General features: G+C 48.9%; 1 protein-coding gene across 1 annotated transcript in view; it reads left to right on the top strand.

Moving 5' to 3' along the window:
• The window catches only part of STAT5B (signal transducer and activator of transcription 5B), a 28,884-nt gene continuing 6,799 nt past the window's right edge, over positions 1-22,085 (top strand). Inside the window, 14 exon segments of the mRNA XM_007447174.1 lie at positions 1-128; positions 3,110-3,266; positions 4,474-4,563; positions 5,484-5,658; positions 9,192-9,322; positions 9,564-9,715; positions 10,188-10,343; positions 10,758-10,937; positions 11,295-11,382; positions 11,460-11,582; positions 12,257-12,349; positions 20,485-20,691; positions 21,808-21,902; positions 22,010-22,085. The exon segment at positions 22,010-22,085 is cut by the window's right edge and continues 9 nt beyond it. Of these exon segments, the coding sequence (XP_007447236.1) occupies positions 1-128; positions 3,110-3,266; positions 4,474-4,563; positions 5,484-5,658; positions 9,192-9,322; positions 9,564-9,715; positions 10,188-10,343; positions 10,758-10,937; positions 11,295-11,382; positions 11,460-11,582; positions 12,257-12,349; positions 20,485-20,691; positions 21,808-21,902; positions 22,010-22,085 (1,851 nt within the window).

Genomic DNA, 22,085 nt, shown 5'->3' with positions numbered 1-22,085 from the left:
ATGGCTGTGTGGATACAAGCCCAGCAGCTCCAAGGAGATGCCCTTCATCAGATGCAAGCATTGTATGGTCAGCATTTCCCCATTGAGGTGCGGCATTACTTATCCCAGTGGATTGAAAGCCAAGCTTGGTAAGTGAACAAAGTTTTTTCCATCATATTTTGTGAAGCACAAGCATATTGAAGTTTTTGTTTTATGTATATATTTATTTTATCTATTTATTTTTGGCTGCATTGGGTCTTCCTTGCTGCGCATGGGCTTTCTCTATTTGCGGGGAGCGGGGGCTACTCTTCATTGCAGTGCATGGGCTTCTCATTGCAGTGGCTTCTCTTGCTGCGGAGCACGGGCTCTAGGCTCACGGGCTTCAGTAGTTGTGGCACTCGGGCCCAGTAGTTGTGGCGCACAGGATTAGTTGCTCTGCAGCATGTGGGATCTTCCCGGACCAGGGCTCGAACCCATGTCCCCTGCATTGGCAAGTGGATTCTTAACTACTGTGCCACCAGGGAAGCCCCATATTGAAGTTTGATTGGAAAGACAACGTAGTGAATACTCTAAAGGTTGTACATTTATAAAGAAAATTGTGTCACCCATGAAAAGGTATTTAATTCCATCTTAAAGTTTAAGAAGATGGAATAGCTATTGGGATTTTAAAAAATAGGATTTGTTTCCTTTAATAGTAAATTTTGGCTAAAAGCATTAAAATATTGCTGCTAATAAAAAACAGTTAGCAAATATGTTGTGAGTGCGTAGCAGTGTTGTAGTTAGTAGAGTTCATAGAAAACGTTGAAGCCCTTGTCCACAAAGAATTGTGTTTAATGGGGCAGATAAGGTATGCATATGCATACAATTTAATAATGTATATTGTTAACAAGTTTAACAATGGTGACTTTGGTATTTTCAAATGTATATGTTTTATATATATATATATATATATATATATATATATATATATATATATAGAAAAAGACCACATGGCTGGCTGTCGAGCAGCAGAAATGGGGCTCCAAGTCTGCCCCTGCCCTGCCCGTGAGACCCTGGGAGCCCAGCCTTGTTTCCTCCCAGGTAAAATGAGGAAATAGAGATGGACTGCTTATGCATCCAGTGACTTCCATCCCTAGTGAGCCACACCCCTAAAGTCGAGGCTCCCCAACACCTCTGCATATTCTTTCAAGATCCAGTACCCTAAAAACCAGCTAAGTCAGATCCTGTCCCATCATTTCTGCCCCCAGGGATGAGCATGTTACCTGCCACAGACAATCCAGGGAGAGTTGGCGCCTCAGAAAAAGGCACACAAAAACACATTTTCAGTGAAGTATGGGGGTGGCTAATCATCAAGTTCCCACCCCACACAGGCCCAGGGCAACCAAGGGACCCAGCCCTAACCTTTCAGGTGCAGAACCTCTGGAGAACAGGCTCATGTTTTACTCAGTTAAATGTTCCTCTACCCAAGAGGGGAAAAACAAAGCTCTTTTCACCTGTCTGTGGCCTAGACTATTTTTGAAGATCAACAATTTGTGACAGAAAGAGAGTCTCCTCTATAGGAAAGTGCAGGAGAGGAATCTATTTATCTCAGAAACAAAACAGAGAACGCAAAACAGCTTCCTCTGCCTGTCCCAGCTCCAGACCTCATCCAGCAGTCCAGACTTGGGGTAGAGGGAGGGCAGCACATGCTCATGAGCTTTGGGTTGGCCTCACAAGACCAACAGGATCAGCCTCCAGCTCTGCGGGGTTTTGTTTTTCCATGAGCACACTGACGGATGCCAGAACGGAAACCAAACTATTTTAACCTCATTTATATTTTTTAACATCCATATTGAGGTATAATTTACATACCACAAAATTCATCCATTTTAAGAGTATAATTCAGTGATTTTTTAGTAAATTCAGAGTTGCGCAACCATCCCTACAATCCAATTTTAGAACACTTCCATCACACCAAAACGTTCTCTTGTGCCTGTGAACTGTTAATCACGGCCCTCACCCACCCCCAACCCCTGCCTCAGACCACCATCTGAATGCTGTCTCTGTAAGTTTGCTTTTTTGGACACTCCCTGTAGATGAAATTATACAATACATAGTCTCTGGGTCTGGTGTCTCCCCCTCGGCATGGTCAGTCTGAGCTTCATCCACGTTGCAGCACAAATTGGTAACTCGTTTCTTTAAAATTGCTGATTAGTAATCCACTGCATGGATATAGCACATTTTGTTTATCCGTGGCCTTCTGGATTGTTTCCACCTTTCTGCCTATTGTGAATCATGCTTCTATGGACACCCATGTACCTGTCTTTGTGTGGAGCCTGTGCTCCACAACAGGAGAGGCCACAACAGTGAGAGGCCCGCGGATTGCAAAAAAAAAAAAAAGAGAGAGAGAGTCAGGGATGAGGGGAAGAGTGGGGGAAGAAAGGGAAGGAGGGAGACCACCCAACCCCTGTCAACAGTTAAGTGGCTCTGAATTAATACGAAGCCCTGTTAGTGACTTCTGTGGTTCATTGGAGGAGTTAACATTGCCTACATATCCCAAATCTGCAACTGTTGATGTAAATGTTTGACTTGTGTAAATACTTGTAGGCATCTTCTGTCTTAATATCCCATTTCTAGGGCTTCTTAGAAGTAATGATAAATGTTGACTCACCTGCCTTTACTTAAGAAATACTCTATGTGAAATTAGCAAGACATAGAACAAGTCGAGGCTGGAAAAAACACATAGAGCATTCTTGACCCTGTGCCCCCTTACACCCATGAGGGGGTAACTATAAATAGGAAATTATCAGAGTCCCTGTTTCCTTCAGAGTACACAAAGCACTTTCCTTTTCCCTTCATTCCTAGAAGCAAATAGCATAAGCACCAGAGCAAGTCAGTAGGAGGAAGAGCAGTACATTGCAAAGAAAAAAGAAAAGAAAATATACTATACATTCCCACTTAGGTAATTAGTGGATTAGGAATAGGTTAATGTAGGTATCTAGTCAATTTGAATTGGACTGTTTCCTAAAATTTGCAGTGAGCATTATAAAGAAACTACTTTAGCCAAAGAGAAGGTGTGATGTGTTGAGGCTGCATTTATACAGGCTGTGTGCATGTATGTATACATATGTATGTAATTTCTTTCCCCTAGGGACTCAATAGATCTTGATAATCCACAGGAGAACATTAAGGCCACCCAGCTCCTGGAGGGCCTGGTGCAGGAGCTGCAGAAGAAGGCAGAGCACCAAGTGGGGGAAGATGGGTTCTTACTGAAGATCAAGCTGGGGCACTACGCCACGCAGCTCCAGGTGGGTGTGACCTTGGGGCCTCGAGGCTCCAGGTGGGCATGAGCTCCGGGCCACGCAGTGCCAGGCCACACTTCATTCTCTTCCCTGCAGGGGCTCTTCCTTCATTCAGAGATTTTCTTTTTCTTCTTTAACCCAAGTTTGTTGAGTCGCATGTGACATGTATAAAGTTCTTATTGTTTGGCTTTGTGGTTGTAGCTGCCTTTTTTAAACTTTTTATTTGAAAATAATTTCAAATGTATAGACAATTATGAGATTGATACTAAGAACCCCTACCTACGCTCAGACTCACCTGTCGTTAACATGTGCTTTACTGCATTCTCCCTCTGCGTGTACGCGCATGCATACACACACTCACACATATTTTCATCGCTTGAGAGTAAGTTACATGCGTCACGTCCCTTTGTCCCTAAGTACTCCAGTGTGCGTTTTCTAAGAATATGCGTCTTCTCTTATGTAGTTACAGTACAGTTATCAACTTCTGCAAATGTAACATCAATACAACACTTTTAGGTAATCTTATACCTTTATTTCCATTTTGTCCACTGACTTACTGATGTCGTTTAGGGCAGTTTTTTCCCCTCCAGCCCAGGATTCTGTTCAAGATCACATATTGCATCTAGTTGTCATGTCTCTTTAATCTGCTTTCATATGGAACCATTTGTCAATCTTTCTTTGTCCTTCATTACATTGACATTTTAAAATAATTCAGCTCTATTTTTTAAGTATAAAATGGACCTTATTTGGGGTTTGTATGAAGTTTCCTCATGATTAGATTCAGGTTACACACCCCTGATCAGAATTCTAAATAAGTAGCGTTGTGTCTTTCTCAGGGTATCACATCCAGAGGCGTACAACATCCATCTTATCCTCATTGGTGGTAGTAATTTTGATTGCCCAGTCAAGGTGGTGTCCAGTTTCTCCTCTAATATGGCCTCTTTAAAATGTATTCTGTTTCCAAGCATGGTGCCCTTACTTTAAGCAAATTAAGATGCAAGAAATAGAATAATTTTACCTTCTTCCTGTAATTGGGTTTCCCACAATGTGCTTTTCTTGTCCCCATTGGCATTGGAGGAGTAGCTTTTCTCATGATTACACCATTGTGTCACTAGGAGTCTCCATCATAAGATCTGGCCCCCTGCTCTGAGGTACAGTTCGGCCCCATAGCATGGAGTGGAACAAAGTGATGTTTGCTCTCGGATTCTTTCAGAACACATATGATCGCTGCCCCATGGAGCTGGTCCGCTGCATCCGCCATATTCTGTACAATGAACAGAGGCTGGTCCGAGAAGCCAACAACGTGAGTGTCCATGGGTCTGGGGAGAGGCATTGGGATGTCCTTTCTTGCCCAGCTGTTTCTGGACCCAGCTTTGTCAAGATGACTTGGTGTGCATCTGTTGGTGTCACTATAAACAGAGCATTGTCCTAAGAAGCCCAAAGGAAATAGAAGACTGGTCTCTGATCTTAACTGACTTGTAACCTTGATGAGATCGCAACCACAAAGCCGTGTGAACGAGTGCAAAATAATTTTACCCCAACTGAATTATATTTGAGGAGAGGCATGCTTATATTCAGGTGAGATTACTTAAGAACAGCCTCTGCTCACCCCCCAACCCTGCAACCAGGTAATGAAGAAATAGATCCAACCAGGGCAGTTCAGTGGCTGGATCCACAAAGCCCTTGTGGATGCCTCCCGTCACTTCATTTGGGGTCTCCAGGACACCGCCTGTGAGTGGTTCACCCTCTTCCCTCAGTCACAAGAAGGTCTTGAGGGAGGACACAGATGATGTGTGTTCCCACAGCCTTGTCCCCCACTGTGTCCCCCGCACCTAGCACAGGTGGCACTGGGTCAGTGAGTGACTGTGAAATGAGGGGTCATCATTATTAGTAGGAAAACCCAGGGACCTGTTGAGTTCTAGTCTCTCCAGAGAGAACCCAGATGGACCCTGGGTGGGATACTCTGGTGGAGGTCAGAAGCTTTCTGCAATACTTTATGAAGATGCCGTAGTCTGCCAGGTCTCCTTTTGCTCCTCTTTTCCCACTCTACCCCAACTCTCACAAGTAACACTTGCAATTCTCTGACTGAAAGTTTAGCTTTTGGTATCTCAGCCCAGTTATAATGCGAGCGTCGCCCTTTCCTTGGGACTATGGCCTAAGGCTTTCTCCCATCCTCCTGCCCAGCTCACTGCTGCCCACACTTTCTCCCTGATCTGTCTCCAGGGTAATTCTCCGGCTGGAAGTCTCGCTGATGCCATGTCCCAGAAACACCTTCAGATCAACCAGACATTTGAGGAGCTGCGACTGGTCACACAAGACACAGAGAATGAGCTGAAGAAACTGCAGCAGACTCAAGAATACTTCATCATCCAGTATCAAGAGAACCTGAGGATCCAGGGTGAGGCTGGTGTGGGAGGGCAGCGTGTGTCTGGGGGACGGGAGTGAGGACTAGAAAGAAGCTGGTCGGGTTGGAAGAGAGCCAGTTCTCCATTTAGAAGCGTTTACCTCTCTCTGGAGTAGCAGAGAATCATTTGCGTTGAAGGCAGTGCAGGAGGCTGAGGCTTTGGAAGGGAAGAAGACAGGCGCTGGCCCTTGGAGAGCTTGGGGTCTCACTCTGACTACCCATATCCAAGGAGCTCCTGGGCTGTGAGGGAAGACATTTCCTCTTGTGGGAAGGAGCACACGGACTAAGGAAACAGTATCAGACAGTACTTTATGTGGCAGACATTTTGTTAAGTGATGCTTTATTGAAATGTTAAACTTTCTAAGCAGGGAGGGTATTAGGGCCATGGGGGCTGTGTTTTACAGCCTTCTAATGTTGTTCTGTGTGATTATTCAGAGAGGCCGTCCTGGGGCAGGGCAACTAGTGCATCTCAGTTAGCCCTTATAGACAAGGGCTCCCCTGCCTGGGGTAAATCATGCTGGCAGTTGGGTACAGAGTCAGAATTCAGTCTGGAGGGTGTGGAGCCCCACGGGCGCCCCCTATTGACCTTATAGAATTTGGCAGGGTGACTTTAATACAGGCATGCTTTGGAGATGCCAAGGGTTTGATTCCATACCACTAAAATAAAGTGAATACTGCAATAAGGCAAGTCACATGAATTTTTGGGTTTCCCAGTGCATATAAAAGTTATGTTTATCTATACTGTAGTCTGAGTGTACAATAGCATTATGTCTAAAAAAAATGTGCATACCTTAATTTTAAAATATTTTATTGCTAAAAAATGCTAACCATCCGAGCCTTCAGCAAGCTGTAGCAGTATATCAAAGATCACCATCACAAATACAACAATAGGGCTTCCCTGGTGGTGCAGTGGTTGAGAGTCCGCCTGCCAATGCAGGGGACACGGGTTCGTGCCCTGGTCCGGGAGGATCCCACATGCCGCAGAGCAGCTGGGCCCGTGAGCCATGGCCACTGAGCCTGGGCGTCCGGAGCCTGTGCTCTGCAACGGGAGAGGCCACAACAGTGAGAGGCCCGTGTACCGCAAAAAAAAAAAAAAAAAAAAAAAAAAAAAAAAACAAATACAGCAATAATGAAAAAGTTTGAAATATTGCGAGGATTACCAAAATGTGACACAGAGACAAGAAACAAGCAAATGCTGTTGGAAAAATGGCAGCCAATAGACTTGTTCGACACAGGGTTGCTAAAAGCCTTCAATTTATTTAAAAAAAAAAAATGCAGTACCTGTGACGTGCAATATATTGCAGCACAGTAAAATGAGGTGTGCCTATAGTTTCCTCTCCCTGGTTGCATGCCCGGGTCAAAATCTCAGAGAAGCTTTAGCTCAACCAACCAGCCATGAAAATACACATGCATGCACATACCAGGGGTTCCTCTACTACCGTGCCTGTGGGCTCCATTTCAGAACTGTATTAATACTCTTTATTAACTCTGTCCTCCCCAGTAGAATATAAATTTGTTGAGAAGGAACTATGTCTTTTATCTCTGTACCCTGAGATTAGCACAGCCTGAATCATAGCAGGTGTTGAGTAAGTGTTGGGGGATAATTCTAACAGCTCTCCTTCAGATCTGAATCCATCCCAGACTGACCCGAAAGAAAGGAAGGCCCTCCTGCTACATTAGGGAGCAGGACATTTCAGGCTGTTATTTCTACCCAAGGCCATTATTGACTGGTTGACAGTATTGATGATCCTATTCTGGGGTTTTCTGTTCTCCTACTTGTGAGGTTGGGTCAGGCTGTTATTTCTACCCAAGGCCATTATTGACTGGTTGACAGTATTGATGATCCTATTCTGGGGTTTTTTGTTCTCCTACTTGTGAGGTTGGGTTTCGATTCTGGTTTGGGTTTGTCCCCATCGTGCAATGTCAGTCAGTTCAGTCTCATTTATCAAGTGCACCCATCAGAAACACAGACTACTGATCTCTGTCTGTGCAAGGGAAGTCTCAGCTCCCTCCAGTGGAACAGACAGTTGCCTCAAGTCTCCTGGCGTCCTTCCCAGAAACTTCTCCAATTTGCCAGGAGAGACCTAAGTGGGTCACATAAGGAGGCTGGGCCTGGTGTTGGGATCCCCGCCACCTCCCTGTGGGTGTCAGGATTCCGAGGTGGCTCTCCAGATTATTCTGCTATGTTCCTTACCTGCTCAGTCCCCCGCAGTCACGTTAGAGCCATATTTCTAAGTTCTCTTCTAGTTCTGGGCTTTCCTGGCTGTCTAGGGTTGCTTTAGTGTGTCCTTAGTTGCTTTTGTGCGTCCATAGAGCAGGGCCTCGGTCAGTGTGACATGGCCCTCAGAGGCCTGCCGGGAACTTGACCAAGACCTGCTGACTGACGCTCTCATCTTCTTGACTCAGCCCCAGTAAGGACCGTGGGATGTTCCAAAAGCCTATTGGTGGGGGTAGGAATGCCAGCATCTAGGATGGTGATTGCCTGTGGAGGGCGGGATGGGGATGCCGGCAGGGGAGGGTGTACAGGTGCTTAACTGTGGAAATGTTTACTTTCTTAAGCTGGCTTCTTGATACACAGGTGTTCCTTGTATCATCCTTTCTATCAATACTTGCCGAGGTCTTAAGGATTATATAACAGATTTTTTGAAAAGGCCTCGTCAGTGAGGCCTCATTACCTTATTCCTGCCATCGATGAGACGCCTGACAGCTGGTGTGGAGAGAAGCTGCCTCCCTCTCTTGAGAGAATCTTGCTGCTTTCGTGTCCCCAGTGGCCCTGGACACTCTGTCTCTCTCCCTCTTCCGGCTGGTCGGCTGAGCTCACAGTGACCCAACCTGGACAAACATGTTAGGCCCCTTCAGCACCTGGAGAAACCAACCCTGCTTCCCCGAGGAGAGGCTGCTGCGCTCAGCCCCGCGGAGCAGGGCCTTCCTGATGAGGCTTTGTCCTGTGAGGTTGGGGCTGAGAGCTGCTCCATCAGCCTTTGATCCCATCCTGTAACCCATTGACCGTGAGGACTGGCTCTCACCTGGAGCTGATGGTGCCGGGCAGCTTCCTGAGTATTTTCTGTATCATTGCTTATTTAACGTCACAGCAGCCACTGAGGCAGGTGCCGTGATTCTCCCATTTTACACCTGGGGAAGCTGAGGCATAGGAGAGTGAGGTGATTTGCCCGAGTTCACCCACCTTTTAAACGGCGAGGACACACTTCAGACCAGGCGGGGTGGCTCTAAGCCGGACCCCGCGTGGGGAGAGGAGGGCTGGGCGGGCAGGGAGGCCATGGGCTGGCTCCTCCTCAGCTGTACCCCGAGCTTCCGTCTCCCCACTCCCCAAGGGGAGCTCAGAGTCGGGGGGCCAGGGGACGGAGCCCACTCATCTTTGGGCGCCATGGCTGTGGAACCCTGACTGGTCACTTGTCAGCTGTGTCCCCTCCAGGGTTTTGCCTCCAGAACAGGTGAGTGCAGTTCTGCCGGGCTCCCTGCTGGACCCGGGGAGGTCATGGTCGTGGGTGTCCTGTCCCCTCCTCCAGCTCAGTTTGCCCAGCTGGCCCAGCTGAACCCCCAGGAGCGTCTGAGCCGGGAGACGGCCCTCCAGCAGAAGCAGGTGTCCCTGGAGGCCTGGCTGCAGCGCGAGGCCCAGACGCTGCAGCAGTACCGCGTGGTGAGTGGGCTCTGCGTCCCTCGCCTCCTGGGCGTGGAGGTGACACCCCGAGCCGAGCTGTCCCGGGGACCTGAGGGAGGCAGAGAGCCAGGAGGAGAGCGGGACCCAGCAGAGCAGGAGGCCAGAGCCTTCCCCCCTGTGTGGGCACGCAGGGCAGAGCGGGTCGGCAAGGGGTGAGGGGAGGCCCTGCGGCGTGTTCTGAGAGCCCAGAAGGGCCGCTCCCCCGCCGCCCGCCCCGCAGGAGCTGGCCGAGAAGCACCAGAAGACCCTGCAGCTGCTGCGGAAGCAGCAGACCATCATCCTGGATGACGAGCTGATCCAGTGGAAGCGGCGGCAGCAGCTGGCGGGGAACGGAGGCCCCCCCGAGGGCAGCCTGGACGTGCTACAATCCTGGTAATGGGTGTGGGGGGCCAGGTGGGGGCGGCAGGGGCTCAGCGTGGTGCCACCAGATGCTGCCCTGCTCCTGTGTTTACGTGAGCAGCCGGCTCCCTCTGTCGGGGCACAGGTCTTATTTCACCAGTGGTCTGGTTCCTGATGCAGACCTTGGTGCCCCCGTCCTGTGCCACCTTCCCCGGGAGGGGCGTCCCTGGGTGAGGGAGTGGGGTGGGGCCAGGTGTGCAGAGCGACGCTCAGGCTGGTTGGACCCAAGTCAGGGTCGCTCCTCCTGTGAGTTTCTTTGTGTTTCTGGAAGGCAGGGCAGCCGTGCTCCGCTCAGTGGGCAGGCCAGGCGGCTAAGGCGCGGAGCCTTCCTGGGGGTGGAGCTGGGTCTGGGCCTTCTCCCCAGCCTGGGAGCCTTCTGGCTTCTGGCCTGGAGGAAGCGGGTGAAGGCTTTGTCCTTCCCTTTGGCCTCGGGGCTCCTGTGCAGGTGTGAGAAGTTGGCGGAGATCATCTGGCAGAACCGGCAGCAGATCCGCAGAGCTGAGCACCTCTGCCAGCAGCTGCCCATCCCCGGCCCCGTGGAGGAGATGCTGGCTGAGGTCAACGCCACCATCACAGACATCATCTCAGCCCTGGTGACCAGGTGATTGCTGCCTCTTGGCCACGCCCAGGCCCCATCCGGTTGGCCGGGGTCGCGGGCAGCAGGATCTTTACAGACGGGGCGCTCTGGCTTAAACCCTTCCGTCTCTGCCTCACACCCTCATCCCATCCCCCTCTGCCGCCTGTTGCTGTGGCCTCTTGCTGTTCACCTTGCCCAGTTTCTCTCGTGGACACTGTATGGGCTTGTTCCCTGCAGCCCGTTTCAGCTGTTGAGTTCATCTCACTGCCTCCCCTCCTGCCAGCTCCCCCGACTCGAAGTGGCCCCCCCGGGACCGGGGGCTGTGCCACAAGCCCTTCCTTCGCCTGCTGTGCCCCGCGCAAGGTGGCCTCGCCACGCGGAGGGAGGGACCGGAGCGCTGTCCCCTGAGGCGTCACCTGGTCACTTGTGTCCCCGCAGCACGTTCATCATCGAGAAGCAGCCCCCTCAGGTCCTGAAGACCCAGACCAAGTTCGCAGCCACCGTGCGCCTGCTGGTGGGCGGGAAGCTGAACGTGCACATGAACCCCCCCCAGGTGAAGGCGACCATCATCAGTGAGCAGCAGGCCAAGTCGCTGCTCAAGAACGAGAACACCCGCAAGTACGTTGCCCTCGAAATAGGAGGAACGTGTTCCCACCTTCTCGGAAGTTTCTAGGCCTGGCCGTTCCTTTGTAGGAGCCCCATTAGCTCTCTGTCCCCTTCCAGCTCTCAGAGTAGCAGTAAGGGGGTTCTTCTGTGAAGAAACTATGATTTAGTAGGGATATGTCTAAAGGAAACTTCTTATGTGTTTTATGTACATTTATTTCTTAGATAGATTATACAGCCGAACCCCCATCTCTTCTTAAATGACTTAAGTTTTTTGACAGCCTTCTTTATTTCCTCCTACCCGCAATATGTTTTCTACCTTGTGTGTGCTGAGACCCTGTATGGGTTTAAAGTTGTCTGTCTGATTTGCAGTGATTACAGCGGAGAGATCTTGAACAACTGCTGTGTGATGGAGTATCACCAGGCCACGGGCACCCTCAGCGCTCACTTCAGGAACATGGTGAGGATGAGGAAAGAGGATGAATGAATTTTCCCTAGCTGTTTGAGGGCTTTAACCTCTATTTTTCTCCCTTTCAGTCCCTGAAACGAATTAAGAGGTCTGACCGTCGTGGAGCGGAGTCGGTGACGGAAGAAAAATTTACAATCCTGTTTGAATCACAGTTCAGTGTTGGTGGAAATGAGCTGGTTTTTCAAGTCAAGGTGTGTGTGTGTGTGTGTGTGTGTACGTACTTTATATCCCAAAAGAATTGTTTTGATCACAGAGTATCTTCTTGTGATAATTTTTTTAATTTAATTTTTATTTTTTATTGGAGTATCGTTGCTTTTCAATGTTGTGTTAGTTTCAGGTGTATCTTCTTGTGATTACTGATGAACAGAAGTGAGGAGACCTCATCCTTAGGACTCTATCTCTTAGATTCTCTTAAGCCACGAACAGATAATAACGAAATGAAATAGCTGGAGATGTAGGCAGAAGCGAACCAAGAGAAACATCAGTCAGGATGGATTTGAGTACAGTTGTAGTAATTTTAGACATTCGTTACTTGCTCTTTTTCCCCGGAAATGTCTCCATGTGTCTCCTCTTTTCTCTCTTAGTCTCTAGCTTTGAGAAACTTACTCCATCCTTCAGAAATATCTAAGAAATACCTAAATACCAAAATGTCACACAGAAATATCTCTTTTAAAAATATCTAAAATTTCTAAGACTGTGCCAATGTGCAAAGTCTTATTATTCCTGGAGCCCTTCCTATTCTGTATTCAAGGGTGACATTTACTGACACTTGTAGAGAGAATAAACGTGTTGTGATAGAAAAAAGGGGGAGGAGGGCAGAGCGTGTGGCTGCAGGAGCTCAGCCCTGCTCCTGTGTCTTTTTCAGACCCTGTCCCTCCCGGTGGTGGTGATTGTTCACGGCAGCCAGGACAACAATGCAACAGCCACTGTTCTCTGGGACAACGCTTTTGCAGAGCCTGTGAGTGTATTCTTTGGGCCTGTGGGTCTCAAGATTTTGATACCGTTGTCATGAATCTCTTTCAAGTCTCTTTATCCCCACCAAAAGGCATAGAAGAAAAATGCTGTTTTCCTTAGTGGGAGGCAGAATGGAGAGTATGTGGAAAGTAGAATGAGCAGGGGCTTGAAGAAAGGCCAGGGTTTCAATTCAAGCTCCACCATTTCCTCACTCTGTGACAACATGAAATTCACTTGACCTCTCTGAGTCTAAATTTCCCATAAGTGTCTGCAACACAGGGAGAATAATGCTCCAGAGTGTTGTTTGGAAGGTTCATTTAGGTGATACACAGAATGCTTGTCACATAGTCAGTACTCTGTAAATAGTATTTTGAATTGTGGGTGAAACCATGAATGGAATTTGGGACTCCCAGGTTTCTTTTAGAGGTTGTACCTCTCAGGAAGTCACTTAGCTTAGAAGTTGCTTCCTGTCATCTTCCCTCCCATAAAAAAAAAAAAAAAAAAAAAAAAAAAAAAACAAATACAGCAATAATGAAAAAGTTTGAAATATTGCGAGGATTACCAAAATGTGACACAGAGACAAGAAACAAGCAAATGCTGTTGGAAAAATGGCAGCCAATAGACTTGTTCGACACAGGGTTGCTAAAAGCCTTCAATTTATTTAAAAAAAAAAAATGCAGTACCTGTGACGTGCAATATATTGCAGCACAGTAAAATGAGGTGTGCCTATAGTTTCCTCTCCCTGGTTGCATGCCCGGGTCAAAATCTCAGAGAAGCTTTAGCTCAACCAACCAGCCATGAAAATACACATGCATGCACATACCAGGGGTTCCTCTACTACCGTGCCTGTGGGCTCCATTTCAGAACTGTATTAATACTCTTTATTAACTCTGTCCTCCCCAGTAGAATATAAATTTGTTGAGAAGGAACTATGTCTTTTATCTCTGTACCCTGAGATTAGCACAGCCTGAATCATAGCAGGTGTTGAGTAAGTGTTGGGGGATAATTCTAACAGCTCTCCTTCAGATCTGAATCCATCCCAGACTGACCCGAAAGAAAGGAAGGCCCTCCTGCTACATTAGGGAGCAGGACATTTCAGGCTGTTATTTCTACCCAAGGCCATTATTGACTGGTTGACAGTATTGATGATCCTATTCTGGGGTTTTCTGTTCTCCTACTTGTGAGGTTGGGTTTCGATTCTGGTTTGGGTTTGTCCCCATCGTGCAATGTCAGTCAGTTCAGTCTCATTTATCAAGTGCACCCATCAGAAACACAGACTACTGATCTCTGTCTGTGCAAGGGAAGTCTCAGCTCCCTCCAGTGGAACAGACAGTTGCCTCAAGTCTCCTGGCGTCCTTCCCAGAAACTTCTCCAATTTGCCAGGAGAGACCTAAGTGGGTCACATAAGGAGGCTGGGCCTGGTGTTGGGATCCCCGCCACCTCCCTGTGGGTGTCAGGATTCCGAGGTGGCTCTCCAGATTATTCTGCTATGTTCCTTACCTGCTCAGTCCCCCGCAGTCACGTTAGAGCCATATTTCTAAGTTCTCTTCTAGTTCTGGGCTTTCCTGGCTGTCTAGGGTTGCTTTAGTGTGTCCTTAGTTGCTTTTGTGCGTCCATAGAGCAGGGCCTCGGTCAGTGTGACATGGCCCTCAGAGGCCTGCCGGGAACTTGACCAAGACCTGCTGACTGACGCTCTCATCTTCTTGACTCAGCCCCAGTAAGGACCGTGGGATGTTCCAAAAGCCTATTGGTGGGGGTAGGAATGCCAGCATCTAGGATGGTGATTGCCTGTGAAGGGCGGGATGGGGATGCCGGCAGGGGAGGGTGTACAGGTGCTTAACTGTGGAAATGTTTACTTTCTTAAGCTGGCTTCTTGATACACAGGTGTTCCTTGTATCATCCTTTCTATCAATACTTGCCGAGGTCTTAAGGATTATATAACAGATTTTTTGAAAAGGCCTCGTCAGTGAGGCCTCATTACCTTATTCCTGCCATCGATGAGACGCCTGACAGCTGGTGTGGAGAGAAGCTGCCTCCCTCTCTTGAGAGAATCTTGCTGCTTTCGTGTCCCCAGTGGCCCTGGACACTCTGTCTCTCTCCCTCTTCCGGCTGGTCGGCTGAGCTCACAGTGACCCAACCTGGACAAACATGTTAGGCCCCTTCAGCACCTGGAGAAACCAACCCTGCTTCCCCGAGGAGAGGCTGCTGCGCTCAGCCCCGCGGAGCAGGGCCTTCCTGATGAGGCTTTGTCCTGTGAGGTTGGGGCTGAGAGCTGCTCCATCAGCCTTTGATCCCATCCTGTAACCCATTGACCGTGAGGACTGGCTCTCACCTGGAGCTGATGGTGCCGGGCAGCTTCCTGAGTATTTTCTGTATCATTGCTTATTTAACGTCACAGCAGCCACTGAGGCAGGTGCCGTGATTCTCCCATTTTACACCTGGGGAAGCTGAGGCATAGGAGAGTGAGGTGATTTGCCCGAGTTCACCCACCTTTTAAACGGCGAGGACACACTTCAGACCAGGCGGGGTGGCTCTAAGCCGGACCCCGCGTGGGGAGAGGAGGGCTGGGCGGGCAGGGAGGCCATGGGCTGGCTCCTCCTCAGCTGTACCCCGAGCTTCCGTCTCCCCACTCCCCAAGGGGAGCTCAGAGTCGGGGGGCCAGGGGACGGAGCCCACTCATCTTTGGGCGCCATGGCTGTGGAACCCTGACTGGTCACTTGTCAGCTGTGTCCCCTCCAGGGTTTTGCCTCCAGAACAGGTGAGTGCAGTTCTGCCGGGCTCCCTGCTGGACCCGGGGAGGTCATGGTCGTGGGTGTCCTGTCCCCTCCTCCAGCTCAGTTTGCCCAGCTGGCCCAGCTGAACCCCCAGGAGCGTCTGAGCCGGGAGACGGCCCTCCAGCAGAAGCAGGTGTCCCTGGAGGCCTGGCTGCAGCGCGAGGCCCAGACGCTGCAGCAGTACCGCGTGGTGAGTGGGCTCTGCGTCCCTCGCCTCCTGGGCGTGGAGGTGACACCCCGAGCCGAGCTGTCCCGGGGACCTGAGGGAGGCAGAGAGCCAGGAGGAGAGCGGGACCCAGCAGAGCAGGAGGCCAGAGCCTTCCCCCCTGTGTGGGCACGCAGGGCAGAGCGGGTCGGCAAGGGGTGAGGGGAGGCCCTGCGGCGTGTTCTGAGAGCCCAGAAGGGCCGCTCCCCCGCCGCCCGCCCCGCAGGAGCTGGCCGAGAAGCACCAGAAGACCCTGCAGCTGCTGCGGAAGCAGCAGACCATCATCCTGGATGACGAGCTGATCCAGTGGAAGCGGCGGCAGCAGCTGGCGGGGAACGGAGGCCCCCCCGAGGGCAGCCTGGACGTGCTACAATCCTGGTAATGGGTGTGGGGGGCCAGGTGGGGGCGGCAGGGGCTCAGCGTGGTGCCACCAGATGCTGCCCTGCTCCTGTGTTTACGTGAGCAGCCGGCTCCCTCTGTCGGGGCACAGGTCTTATTTCACCAGTGGTCTGGTTCCTGATGCAGACCTTGGTGCCCCCGTCCTGTGCCACCTTCCCCGGGAGGGGCGTCCCTGGGTGAGGGAGTGGGGTGGGGCCAGGTGTGCAGAGCGACGCTCAGGCTGGTTGGACCCAAGTCAGGGTCGCTCCTCCTGTGAGTTTCTTTGTGTTTCTGGAAGGCAGGGCAGCCGTGCTCCGCTCAGTGGGCAGGCCAGGCGGCTAAGGCGCGGAGCCTTCCTGGGGGTGGAGCTGGGTCTGGGCCTTCTCCCCAGCCTGGGAGCCTTCTGGCTTCTGGCCTGGAGGAAGCGGGTGAAGGCTTTGTCCTTCCCTTTGGCCTCGGGGCTCCTGTGCAGGTGTGAGAAGTTGGCGGAGATCATCTGGCAGAACCGGCAGCAGATCCGCAGAGCTGAGCACCTCTGCCAGCAGCTGCCCATCCCCGGCCCCGTGGAGGAGATGCTGGCTGAGGTCAACGCCACCATCACAGACATCATCTCAGCCCTGGTGACCAGGTGATTGCTGCCTCTTGGCCACGCCCAGGCCCCATCCGGTTGGCCGGGGTCGCGGGCAGCAGGATCTTTACAGACGGGGCGCTCTGGCTTAAACCCTTCCGTCTCTGCCTCACACCCTCATCCCATCCCCCTCTGCCGCCTGTTGCTGTGGCCTCTTGCTGTTCACCTTGCCCAGTTTCTCTCGTGGACACTGTATGGGCTTGTTCCCTGCAGCCCGTTTCAGCTGTTGAGTTCATCTCACTGCCTCCCCTCCTGCCAGCTCCCCCGACTCGAAGTGGCCCCCCCGGGACCGGGGGCTGTGCCACAAGCCCTTCCTTCGCCTGCTGTGCCCCGCGCAAGGTGGCCTCGCCACGCGGAGGGAGGGACCGGAGCGCTGTCCCCTGAGTCGTCACCTGGTCACTTGTGTCCCCGCAGCACGTTCATCATCGAGAAGCAGCCCCCTCAGGTCCTGAAGACCCAGACCAAGTTCGCAGCCACCGTGCGCCTGCTGGTGGGCGGGAAGCTGAACGTGCACATGAACCCCCCCCAGGTGAAGGCGACCATCATCAGTGAGCAGCAGGCCAAGTCGCTGCTCAAGAACGAGAACACCCGCAAGTACGTTGCCCTCGAAATAGGAGGAACGTGTTCCCACCTTCTCGGAAGTTTCTAGGCCTGGCCGTTCCTTTGTAGGAGCCCCATTAGCTCTCTGTCCCCTTCCAGCTCTCAGAGTAGCAGTAAGGGGGTTCTTCTGTGAAGAAACTATGATTTAGTAGGGATATGTCTAAAGGAAACTTCTTATGTGTTTTATGTACATTTATTTCTTAGATAGATTATACAGCCGAACCCCCATCTCTTCTTAAATGACTTAAGTTTTTTGACAGCCTTCTTTATTTCCTCCTACCCGCAATATGTTTTCTACCTTGTGTGTGCTGAGACCCTGTATGGGTTTAAAGTTGTCTGTCTGATTTGCAGTGATTACAGCGGAGAGATCTTGAACAACTGCTGTGTGATGGAGTATCACCAGGCCACGGGCACCCTCAGCGCTCACTTCAGGAACATGGTGAGGATGAGGAAAGAGGATGAATGAATTTTCCCTAGCTGTTTGAGGGCTTTAACCTCTATTTTTCTCCCTTTCAGTCCCTGAAACGAATTAAGAGGTCTGACCGTCGTGGAGCGGAGTCGGTGACGGAAGAAAAATTTACAATCCTGTTTGAATCACAGTTCAGTGTTGGTGGAAATGAGCTGGTTTTTCAAGTCAAGGTGTGTGTGTGTGTGTGTGTGTGTACGTACTTTATATCCCAAAAGAATTGTTTTGATCACAGAGTATCTTCTTGTGATAATTTTTTTAATTTAATTTTTATTTTTTATTGGAGTATCGTTGCTTTTCAATGTTGTGTTAGTTTCAGGTGTATCTTCTTGTGATTACTGATGAACAGAAGTGAGGAGACCTCATCCTTAGGACTCTATCTCTTAGATTCTCTTAAGCCACGAACAGATAATAACGAAATGAAATAGCTGGAGATGTAGGCAGAAGCGAACCAAGAGAAACATCAGTCAGGATGGATTTGAGTACAGTTGTAGTAATTTTAGACATTCGTTACTTGCTCTTTTTCCCCGGAAATGTCTCCATGTGTCTCCTCTTTTCTCTCTTAGTCTCTAGCTTTGAGAAACTTACTCCATCCTTCAGAAATATCTAAGAAATACCTAAATACCAAAATGTCACACAGAAATATCTCTTTTAAAAATATCTAAAATTTCTAAGACTGTGCCAATGTGCAAAGTCTTATTATTCCTGGAGCCCTTCCTATTCTGTATTCAAGGGTGACATTTACTGACACTTGTAGAGAGAATAAACGTGTTGTGATAGAAAAAAGGGGGAGGAGGGCAGAGCGTGTGGCTGCAGGAGCTCAGCCCTGCTCCTGTGTCTTTTTCAGACCCTGTCCCTCCCGGTGGTGGTGATTGTTCACGGCAGCCAGGACAACAATGCAACAGCCACTGTTCTCTGGGACAACGCTTTTGCAGAGCCTGTGAGTGTATTCTTTGGGCCTGTGGGTCTCAAGATTTTGATACCGTTGTCATGAATCTCTTTCAAGTCTCTTTATCCCCACCAAAAGGCATAGAAGAAAAATGCTGTTTTCCTTAGTGGGAGGCAGAATGGAGAGTATGTGGAAAGTAGAATGAGCAGGGGCTTGAAGAAAGGCCAGGGTTTCAATTCAAGCTCCACCATTTCCTCACTCTGTGACAACATGAAATTCACTTGACCTCTCTGAGTCTAAATTTCCCATAAGTGTCTGCAACACAGGGAGAATAATGCTCCAGAGTGTTGTTTGGAAGGTTCATTTAGGTGATACACAGAATGCTTGTCACATAGTCAGTACTCTGTAAATAGTATTTTGAATTGTGGGTGAAACCATGAATGGAATTTGGGACTCCCAGGTTTCTTTTAGAGGTTGTACCTCTCAGGAAGTCACTTAGCTTAGAAGTTGCTTCCTGTCATCTTCCCTCCCATGACTGAGGGTGAGATGTAATGTCCTTTCCAAATTTTAGATTCTGTGATTCATCCCAAGTCTCATGAAGAATGAGATGCTTTGTGTAAAGAAATAAATATGATTCTGCGGATTTACGCACCCAAACGCTATCTGGTTACCACTCGTGTGCTGCTTGATCATTTTCAAAACATTTCAGTAGGCAGAGTTCCATGTATTGGCATATTTCCAGTAGAGATTAGTCCACAAAAGCCTGATAAAAGGTTATACTTGTTATTTGGGACATAAAAGTATGTCCTTCTCTAATGTGGTTCTAATGTGAAGAGTACAACTTGGCATTTTCAACAGGCCTCTTTAGAGAACAATATTTTTGCTGTAGGGGTGAGATTCTTAGCAGAAATTCTACGATGCTTGTGCTACAAACCCTGCGTTTGAGGCTCCTGTTAAAAAATACCTGCCTAAGGAGCTTGAAGACTTGATCCAAAAGAGGATTTGGGATGAACAATCAGTTGGAACAGGAGGACAACTGATTCACTGACGGACTAGACATTTAAACAAACAAACAGATAAATAAATATATGTATAGAAATGTGTGTGTGTGTGTGTGTGTGTGTGTGTATAGGAAAGAATGAATGAGAATCAAAAGAAAAAGGAAAAATTAAAATTAAAAAAATATAAGCCTCCTGAATAGGTTTGCCATGTCTGCTCTCATTTCCCTCCCTGTGCATCCACAGATCTCACTCCTCATGTAGCTCTGGCATCTCCTGTGATATGTCATTCCTAAAGTATCTTGTCTAAATAAGTAAGCATTTTTAACATTTTTAGTTACGTTAATGACTAGTATACATCTTATGCTGTTTTTTTATTTATTTACTTTTTTTTATTGAAGCATAGTTGATTTACAATGCTGTGTTAGTTTCTGGTGTACAGCAAAGTGATTCAGATATATATATATGAATATATGTATATATATTATTTCATTTTGAGCTAGAGTTCTTGGCAGAAGGGGTCAAGGGCAAGGATGACACTCGTGCACACACTGACACTTCTGCACACACTTATGGACACATGCACACATTCTCTCTCTGTACCTAGAGAACCAGTCTTGTAGATTTTGACTCCCTTTGAGTGTCAGAGCCAGACCTTGGTCATGTTTTGTTTTCGTGGCTGTTAGAAAGTAGGATTGGGCAGAAATAGAGACACAAATGTAGAGAACAAACGTATGGACACCACGGTGGGGTAAGTGGGGGTGGGTGTGGGGGTAGGGGTGGGATGAATTGAGAGATTGGGATTGACATATATACACTAATATGTATAAAATAGATAACTAATAAGAACCTGCTGTATAAATAAATAAATAAAATTCTAAATAAATAAATAAGGGAATGAGGAGAGAATGATTAAAAAAAAAAAAAAAAGAAAGTAGCATTGCACTGTACGTCCAGCAGCTCATTTACAGGACACCACAGATAGCCCGAGGTTACCTTCTAAGTTATGTGTGAAGGTGGTAAAATGGAACCTTCCGAATTTCACAGAAATGCATACCCCAAGGAAGTTTGAGTTTGTCCTCAGGCTCAGCCAGACAAGTGTTTGTAACTCCATCCAGCCATCAGTGTTTTTCTTTTGCAGGTTGAGGGAATAAATCATGCAACTGTTTTCTCCTAAGGTTCTGGCTTCTCTCTCCACCAGGGCAGGGTGCCATTTGCAGTGCCTGACAAAGTCCTGTGGCCGCAGCTGTGCGAGGCGCTCAACATGAAATTCAAGGCCGAAGTGCAGAGCAACCGGGGCCTGACCAAGGAGAACCTCGTGTTCCTGGCGCAGAAGCTGTTCAACAGCAGTAGCAGCCACCTCGAGGACTACAACGGCATGTCCGTGTCCTGGTCCCAGTTCAACAGGGTGAGGGATGTCACCCTCTGCAGTTAGATCGGCCCCTGCAAACCAGATCCCTCAGGAGTCTCCCTGCCCTCGGCCCTCATTCCTCATGTCTCTAATACGACGTGCCCGTGGTAGTAGGAAGCTTCTGAATAGATGGACAGCCACATACTTTTTTATGTAGAAAATTATGTTTGACTATATCAGCAAATCGGGCCTTGCATGCGGTTAGTGCATTTTCTTCCTTTGTAAAGGAAACAGCAAAGTAAACGGCAGCGTAACTCATGAGAAGTAAGGCTTTCGTGATGATGAAAACTCCGTGGCTCTGTCCCCTTGACTCTCTGATGTTCCTTGATGTGTAATGCAAAGTCAGGCTCCCGTGGGACCCTCAGCCTTGCAAAAGAGGATGCTGATGAAGGAAACTTTGCCTCTAGCATCTGGTAGTTCAGATGTCACCCGTCACATCTCTGATTATAAACTGAACTTTCGTGTCTTTGCTTACGCCCCCCACCCTCACCGCACATGCCCTACTTCAGAGATCTCACAGTCTCTGAGTGGAACTCTTTTAAATGGTCATATGCTAACCAGCTGGCTAACAGGTTCACTGGTGGTCAGAGGAGGTTTAATAGGGAAGCAGGAGGCCTAGGTGGTCTGTCTTTGCCGTTACAGTACGGCTCCTGCCTTCCACCGGAATCAGATCACTGCATTTTGCTGATAATTGTTGGTAACACCCGTATGATGGAGTGTTCTCTGTGGCCTCACGGTGTGATCTAATCCCATTCAGATTTACAGGTTTCTCCAAAGCTCCCAGGTGGTGCTGCTGATGCTGGTCACAGACCACACATCAAAACCAGCAAAGGACTAGTCAGCCTAGATACAGGGGAAAGTATGTGTAGCCAGGGTCCACTGGGTGTTGGTAATTGCTCTGTGGTGTTTTCCCCTTCTTCCGTCTTTTCCCCTCTATTCTGTTTTTGGGTTGTAGGACCATTTGGTCAAACTCAGGTAGGCGTGGATATTTGTATGATTCTGACAATGTAGATGTTGTTTTCCATTTAATTTTTCCAGTTAAAGTATATACAAGTAATAATATCCCAAGTGTTACTTTTGCCTTCTTGTGTTCATTGTTGTATCTCCAACCAGGAGAATTTACCAGGACGGAATTACACTTTCTGGCAGTGGTTTGACGGTGTGATGGAAGTGTTAAAAAAACATCTCAAGCCTCATTGGAATGATGGGTGAGAATCGTCATTTGTTAAGTCAGCAGTAGAGTTAGCAGCAAGGTCTTTTTTCTGGCATTAAAACTTCACACTCTGCTTCTGCTCATTTGGCCTTTGTGATCCAGGGCTATCTTGGGTTTCGTGAACAAGCAACAGGCCCATGACCTACTCATTAACAAGCCTGACGGGACCTTCCTGCTG

The sequence above is a fragment of the Lipotes vexillifer genome, unplaced genomic scaffold (assembly GCF_000442215.2).
Source record: "Lipotes vexillifer unplaced genomic scaffold, Lipotes_vexillifer_v1.1 scaffold541, whole genome shotgun sequence".
Classification (NCBI taxonomy): domain Eukaryota; kingdom Metazoa; phylum Chordata; class Mammalia; order Artiodactyla; family Lipotidae; genus Lipotes; species Lipotes vexillifer.
This window is presented reverse-complemented; position numbering and strand designations above follow the sequence as displayed.